The 7,851-nt window shown below is 62.1% G+C and overlaps 1 protein-coding gene across 2 annotated transcripts; it reads left to right on the plus strand.

The window, feature by feature from the left end:
• Window positions 1-84: 84 nt before the first annotated feature.
• Window positions 85-7,605, plus strand: VPS51 (VPS51 subunit of GARP complex). Of its 2 annotated transcripts, XM_069804433.1 has the most exons (10): window positions 85-318; window positions 1,120-1,249; window positions 1,347-1,493; window positions 2,004-2,226; window positions 2,969-3,713; window positions 3,991-4,209; window positions 4,832-5,053; window positions 5,488-5,609; window positions 6,094-6,181; window positions 6,876-7,605. In XM_069804433.1, exons 1-10 carry the CDS (start codon window positions 127-129, stop codon window positions 7,134-7,136), a joined length of 2,349 nt encoding a protein of 782 aa, XP_069660534.1. In that variant the 5' UTR covers window positions 85-126; the 3' UTR covers window positions 7,137-7,605. The 2 variants fall into 2 exon arrangements, with proteins under 2 accessions (XP_069660534.1, XP_069660535.1); XM_069804434.1 differs by lacking the exon at window positions 1,120-1,249 and having other exon boundaries at window positions 181-318.
• The last annotated feature ends 246 nt before the right edge of the window (window positions 7,606-7,851 follow it).

Consider the following 7,851-nt stretch of genomic DNA (forward strand, 5'->3'; position numbering starts at 1 on the left):
GCCGGAGTGTGGCCGCCATGACAGAGGGCGGTGGTCGGTTGCCGCGGCGACGTGGGGACGCTCCGGCGGAAGTGACGCTTAGGGGAAGGGCCAGAAGTAACGGAGACGGCCGGAAGTGCCGGCGCGATGGCGGAGGTGGAGGTGGCGGGGAGCGGGGCTGGGGGTAGCCCCGAGGCCGGCAGCGGTAGCGGGTGGCGGCGTCCTCACGGGCCGCTCCAGCGGTACTACGGCCCGTCCGCGGCGGAGGCGATGGAGGCAGCCCCGGACCCCACCGACATCAACGGGCCCCACTTCGACCCGGAAGTTTTCCTTACGAAGGTGACCTTTGACCCCACAGCGACCTCACACACCACCACCACCACCCCCCCCCGCGGGAGCCCCCCAGGTCGTGGTGGAGACCCAGGCCGCAGACACCCCCCCACCCCCGAGAGGGAGCTCCGGGGACCCCCGGGTCGGCCCCAGGGACCCTGCAGGGCCCCCCGAAGGGGGCGGTGGGAGCCCTGTGGGACCCCCTGAAAAGGTCCCTGGCGCCCCTTAAAGGGGTCCTTGGGCGCGCCCCGTGGACCCGGCCAGAGGGACTCTGCAGGGCCCCCGAAGGACCCCCAGGCCACCCCCAGGAACCTAAGGGGACCCCACAAAGGGACCCTGCGGGGACCCTGTAGATATTCTTCCATAGACACTCTTCAGGATACCGTGTGTTTCTCTATGGGGACAGTATTGGGCCCCTCTGAGTGGTTGGGAGGGCCAGGGGCAGTTAGGGCGCCTGGGGGGGCAGGTGAGGATCCCAGGAAGGCTTCAGAGGGCAGAAGGAGACTTCTGGGGGACATTTCCAGATCCCAGAAGGGAGCCGGGGCAGGGGGGCATTTAGGGGCCTGGGGGGCAGTTAGGGCTCCCCAGGTGGTAGTTAGGGCTCTGAGGGGGGTAGTTAGGGGTTTGGGGGGGCAGCTGAGGATCCCAGAAGGGCTACAGAGGGCAGTTAGGGCCCCAGGGGGCCAGTTGAGGACCCCAGGGGGACAATTGGAGGCTGCAGGGGGTAAATTGGAGGACCGCAGAGGGTAGTGGGGCCCCACGGCGGGGAAGTGGGGTTGGGGGGCAGTTGTGCAGTGTTGCCCCCTCCAGGTGCGCAGCGAATGCCCCCTGGGGCAGTTGTTGGCCCGTGAGGCCGCGCTGGGGCGGGAGATCCGCGCCCTCGACAGTGACATGCAGACGCTGCTCTACGAGAACTACAACAAGTTCATTTCCGCTACTGGTGAGCACCCAGCAGGAGAAACCCAGGCATCCGGGAGGGACTGGGGGGGGGGCCCTGGGCAGCCGAGGGACCCAAGTGTTTGGTTCCTTCTCCCCAGACACCATCCGAAAGATGAAGGTCGACTTCCGACGCATGGAGGCAGAGATGGATGATTTGGCTGCCAACATGGCTGCCATCAGCACCTCCAGTGCCCGTGTCAGCGCAGCGCTGCAGGACCGGCACCGCCGTGGTGCCCAGCTTGCCGGTACGGAGTCGGGGGGACCCCAGGAGGCAGATCTGGTGGGTTGGGGTCAGATCTTGGGGTTGGGGAAGGCCTTGGGAGTTAAACCTTTGGGCTTGGGGGGGCAGATCTGGGGGCTGAGGGGACCCTAGGGGTCAGATGTTGTAGGTGGGGGTAGATTGAAGGGGACTGGGGGGACCTCGGGGGACAGATCTGGGGGTTATGTGGCAGAACTGGGCGGTTGGAGGGCAGATAATGGACGGGAGGGCTGAGGGGCCTATCCAAGGGGCTGGGGAGACCCAAGGGGGGGCAGATCTGGGGGGTTAGGGGCAGATCACAGAGTATCAGGAGACCCCGGGGGGGCAGATCCAGGGATATGGCAGCAGATAACGTGGGGGGGGGGCTGAGGGGCAGATCTAGGGGGTGGGTGGACTGGGGGGGACAGCGCCAGCCCCTGGCCGCGCCCACATTTGCTAATCCCACCCCAATAACTTTCTTGCCCCCATGCCTAACTCTGCCCCTGACCCCCCCCAGGGGTGCAGGCACTGCTGCGGAAGCTGCAGTCCCTGGTGGAGGTGCCGGGGCGGCTGCGGCGGTGGGCAGCACCAGGGGCAGAGCCTGTGCGGGCCTTGCGCTGCCACGCCCGTGCCCGTGCTGTGCTCCGCCACTACCGCCACCTGCCCTCCTTCCGCGCCATCGAGGACGAGAGCCACGCCATCATGGCCGAGCTGGCCCAGCGCCTCCGCACGCGACTCCGGTGCGTTCACTCTGGAGCCTGTTGACAGCAGCTGTGGGAAATGGGGTTTTGGGGGATGTTTGCTCTGGAGCCTACTGATGCTCTGGAAACAGCCTTTGCGGGGTTCACTCTGGAGACTAATGATAGCCATTCTAGTAAACAGCCTTCTTGGAGGGGTGGTGGTGGTCATGGTATGTTAACTCTGAAGACTACTGGTAACAGCTGCAGGAGACAGTTTGTCAAGGGGTCGGGGGTGTCAGGTCTGGAGCCTAATGATAACAGCCCCCAAGAAACATCCTAGGGAGGGGGGCATTTACCCTGGAGCATATCAATAACAACCCCAGGAACCACGCCTCGTGCATAACATTCATAGAGGAAGGGGGATAATTCTGATCACTACTGAGAGCTTTTAAAAGGTTCCGCTACATGTTTTTTTTCTCATGTGTTTATGGTAAAGGGATAATTCTGGAACCTACTGAGGAGTTTTAGTGATTTTTCATTATTATTGTAAATGTTGGAACCTACTTTAGTGAGGTGAGAGTTATCTTTAGTGAGTTTTTGTATTACTGTAACCACTGTTAACTTTGGAACATGCTGATGCTATTAAGTATTTTTTTTCCCTTTTGTTTTTTGAATAATTACTGTTTACTCTGAAGCCTACTAATGACCTTTATTGCTTATTCCATTTTTTTGCTGTGCCACTGTTAACCCCGGAACCTGCCACCATCCCCAAGTAACCCCCTCATTTCCCCCACCCCCTCAGGGATGACACCTTGGACCCCAAGGAGCTCACCGAGTGCGTGGAGATGCTGTTGCAGCTGGAAGAGCCACCTGAGGAGCTGTGCGAGGAGTTCCTGAGCCACGCCGGCGCCCGCCTCGAGGCTGAGCTGGCGGCGCTGGAGGCTGAGCTGCACCCAGCTGACCCCTCTGGCGCCACCGCCGCCACGCCGCCCCCCGCCTCCGACATCCTTGACTTCGTTGACCGTGGAAGCTCTGCCTTTGTGGGCAACCTGTGCCTCCTCACGGCCTCATACCGCAGCCTCTTTGAGGGACGCCCAGGGGCTGGGGATGGCCGCCTGGAAGCCTTTGCCGCCACCCTCACTACCCGTTACTTTGAGCTGCTGGAGCGGCGCCTGGCGCTGGAGCGGGGCCTGGGCGACACCTCGCTGCTGGTGCGGGCGCTCGACCGCTTCCACCGCCGCCTTCGCGCCCTCCTTGAGCTGCTGCCTGCGGCCGGGGCCGAGGCAGGTGCCGCACTAGTGGCCCGGGCAGCGCGCGAGCGGGTGGATCGCTACCTGTGGGCACTGCAGACCTTCTTTCTGGGGTGCCTGGGTGACGTGCGCCAGGCGCTGGCCGCCCCCCGGCCCCCCGGCAAGGAGGGTCCCGGCCTGCCCGACCTGCTGGCCACGCTCGCCTCCTCCGTTCTTGGCCAGCTCAAGGCTGTCCTGGCCTACGTGCAGCTCTTCACTGCCAAGGATGTTGCCTTCGCCAGCCTGCCCTACTTCAAGGTGGGCTGTGGGGCGGCGTGGGGCGGTTTGGGCAGTTGCGTGGGGCATTTGGTGGGTCATTGGAGCAATCTGGGTTTGGCACAAGGAAGTTTGGGTGTTGCACAGGGCAGGTCGGGGCTTGCACAAGGCAGACTGGGGGGGTCACGGGCAATCTGGAGGTAGCACGGGGCAGTTTGAGGGTCACTGGGGCAGTTTGGAGATTGTACAGGGTAGTTTGTGGTTTTTCAGGGCTCCAGGGTGGTATTTTTGGGGTGTAACCCCCCATTTTTGGTCACAGGGGGAGTTCTGCGTGGAGGCAGTGCGCGAAGGGCTGGTTGTGGCCTTCGTGCGCTGGCTCTGCCGCACCGCCCGGGGCTTCGCCGATGGCCCAGCTGAGCGGGGGGCCCCCGCGGCACCCCCAGCCCTGCTGCTGCTCCTTGCCCGCCTCTGCCTTGACTATGAGGCCACCACCATCAGCTACATTCTCACTCTCACCGATGAACAGTTTCCTCCTCAGGTGAGCCCCCAAAACTTCCCCAGTTGGCCCCAAAATGGCCCTAAGGGGACCCTGAATGTCCCCAAGATGTCACAAAATGGCTCTGCATCCCTCTGTGTCCCAGCATCTATTCAGGACACAGTGGTGGGTACCGTGGTGTGTGTGGAGGTATGGGATCTTCCTTCTGTCTTTGTGTGCCCCCAGATGTCCCTGAGGGACCCCAAAATGTCCCCAAGTCCCTCCCTGTGCCCTGCTGTTGCCCCATGTCCATCCAGGATATGACCCTGGGGATGGCAGTGCACGTGGAGGCAGAAGGGTCCTTGCCTGTGCCAGTGTCTCCCAAATGTACCCAAGGGGCTTCTGTATGTCCCCAAGCCCCCCCAGATGCCCCAAGGATATGAGGATGGCAGCGATGCTGCTGCAGGTGGGGTGGCCTGAAGAGCATCCCATGTGTCCCCTGACGTCCCTGTGCCCCCAGGACATCAGATGGTAGAGGCATGGGAGGCATCCCCACATGTCCCATGTCCCTTGTATCCCCAGGCCACAGGGCCAGTGGAGATGGTGGGGACAACGCTGTGCGCAGAGGTGTCGGGTGGTATTCCTACACATCTCCACACGTCTTCATGTCCCTTGCACCTCCCAGGACACAGGCCCAGTGGTGACACCGGGACCGGCACTGTGTGCAGAGGCGCGGGGGGCGGCGCAACGGCTGCTCGACCACTACGTGCAGGTCCAGGGTGCCGCAGTGGCACAGATGCTTAGGAAGAGCGTGGAGACACGAGACTGGTTGGGCACCGTCGAGCCCCGCAACGTTCGTGCTGTCATGAAGCGCGTGGTCGAGGACATCACCGCCATCGATGTCCAGGTTGGGGCAACACCAGGAGCCCAGAGGGGCTGGGGATGGTCCTGAAGTCCCCCAGGGGGTCCCACGTGTCCCGGAGGGTCCATGGAGAGGCCCTGAGGTCCCCATAAGGTCCTCGAGGACTTTAGGAAGTCCCCAGAGGGCCTCTGCAGGGGTCCTTGAAGTCCCCGGTGGTTTCCAGATGTCCCAGAGGGTTCCTGGGAGAGTTGGGAGTCCCAGAGGGTCTTGGTGGGGGAGAGCTGAAGTCCGTGAAGGGTCAAGAGGAGATGCCCAAGATCCCCATGTGGTCCTTCAGGATCTTTGAGGGTCCCAGAAGGGTTTGGGAGGGTCACAGAGGATTTGAGGGATCCTGGCAGGGGCAGTGGGGGGGAAACGGTCCCAGAGGATATTTTGGGTGGATTCTGGGATACCAGCACTGAGAGGGTGCGGTGCCGCAGGTTGGGCAGCTCTTCGAGGAGGGGGTGCGGCGGGCGCAGAGCAGCGACTCGAGCCGGCGTGCCTTCTCCGTCTACAGCAGCTCACGGGCACCTGGGCGCTATGCCCCCAGCTACACCCCCAGGTCAGCCCTGTCACCCAGACACCTCTCGGCCACCCCCTGGGCCTTCTCTGGTCACCCCAGGGCCGCTGTGTCACCCCTGTGGTACCCACTGTGTCTTCCTCGTGACCCTCTTCAAGTCCCCAAACTGTCCCAATAATTTCTGATCCCCGTATGTCCCAACCATCCCCACGTTCCCCCTGACTGTCCCAGTATCCCCTGATGATCCCCAAGTGCCTTGCATCCCGCGATTGTCTTGTCTCTGTGTCTTTGACCATCCCCACGTTCCCTGACTGTCTCCACATCCACTGCCCATCCTCATGTTCCTGTCTTTGTGTCCCCAAACCGTCCCAATATCTCCTGACCATCCCTGCATCCTCTGACCATCTCGGTGTCCCCATCCCTGTGTCTCCTGACAGTCCCTCTGTCCCTGCCCCCACATCCCCTGGCTTTCTCAAATATGTGACTGGCCCCATGTCCCTGACTGTCCTGGTGTCACCATCCCCAGTGCCCCCATGGACACCCACCTGCTCAGCAACATCCAGAAGCTCTTCTCCGAACGCGTTGACATCTTCAGCCCTGTCGAGTTCAACAAGGTGAGGCCATGGGGACATCCCCATGTCCCCAAGGGCCCCCCTGGTCCCCATATCCCCAAGGGCCCCTAAACTGCCCACCTTCCCAGCTGTCACATGTCCCTGGTGTCCCCCATGACCCAGGTGTTGGGGCCCAGGGCATCCGCAGGAGCCAATGACCAGGACAAGGGTGTTCCCACTGTCCCCTGATGCTCCTTTGTCCTAGGTATTGGGACACAGGGGGTCCCTGCGGCTGATGATGAGGGCAGGTGTGTCCTTGTGTCCCTACTCTGGCTTGACTTGGGGCTTCCCTGTGTTCCCAACAGCCAGGCCAAGCGTGTCACCATCCCCCTGTGCCATGTGTCCTCTATGTCACACTGTCCCATGTGTCCAAGCTTGGGGGTGGCAGCCAGGACAAGGGTATCCCTCCTGTCACCCATATGCCCATTGCTGATGGGACTTGGGACCTCCCTGCGCTTGAAGAATCCAGGCCGATGGAGCCCCCATTCCCCTGTGACACATGTCCCCAGTGTCCCCACATCCCATGTGTCAGGACTGAGGGGATCCCTTGGGACTGGTGACCAGGATGAGAGCGTCCTAGGAGCTGATGGCCTGGAGAGGGGCATCCCCAATGTCCCCACATGCCCATGCAGATGTGACTCAGGGGGGCCTTCTGGCCCCCCCTGTGCCACATGTCCCTGCTACCCCCATGTCCCAGGTATCAGTGCTGACTGGGATAATCAAGATCAGCCTAAAGACGCTGCTGGAGTGTGTGCGGCTGCGGACGTTGGGGCGCTTTGGGCTGCAGCAGGTGCAGGTGGACGGCCATTACCTGCAGCTCTACCTCTGGCGCTTTGCAGCTGACGAGCGGGTGGTCCAGGGGCTGCTGGATGAGGTGGCCGCCAGCGCTGCCCACCGCTGCCTCGATCCCGTCCCCATGGAGCACAGTGTCGTCGAGCTCATCTGCGAGCGCGGGTAGGACATGGGGGCACACAGCGGCATGGGTTGAGGTACAGGACGTGGCATCACGTAGTGGGGGGATGCAGGGACATGGGACAGCTGTGTCACCATGGGGCACAGCCAAGTGGGGACATCTCTGAGAGGGGGACATGTCTTAGGTCCCGTTATATATCTGGGGACAGACCTGTACCCTATGACTCCCCACATGTACATGGGGACATTGCATGTGTCCTCCCCCACATGGCAACACACAAGAACGTCCTATGCCCCCACACAGGGTCACCCCATGTCTCCCACCTCTAGCCCACATTGTCCCCCCAAACCAGTGACACCCTCAGTGTGTGCTGACACCCCGTGTTGTCCCTGCAGCCCCAGTGACATACCATGTCATACCCCACCTCGGTGACGTCCCCTCATGCCTGGGAACATGCTGGGGACAGCCCCTTTGTCGCAGTTGGGGACAATAAATAAAGTATGTGTGAGCTGTGCTTTACGTCCCCTGTCTGTGTGTGGGGTGGGGATGGGGCACAACAGGGACAGATGCCTGTGTTCCTGGGGGGAGGCAGTGGGGGTATGTAGAATTGAAGAGGGGTCACCTAGATGCCTGGGTCCCTTGGCCACCTGTGTCCCCATGGGCCAGTGGGGAGGGGAGGCAGACCCGGCCCCTTGCACAAAAACCCTTCCTCTTCCCTCTGCTGCACCCTGTGTGCACCCAGTGCCTTGCACAAGCACCC

Source organism: Haliaeetus albicilla, chromosome 16 (assembly GCF_947461875.1).
Source record: "Haliaeetus albicilla chromosome 16, bHalAlb1.1, whole genome shotgun sequence".
NCBI classification, from domain to species: domain Eukaryota; kingdom Metazoa; phylum Chordata; class Aves; order Accipitriformes; family Accipitridae; genus Haliaeetus; species Haliaeetus albicilla.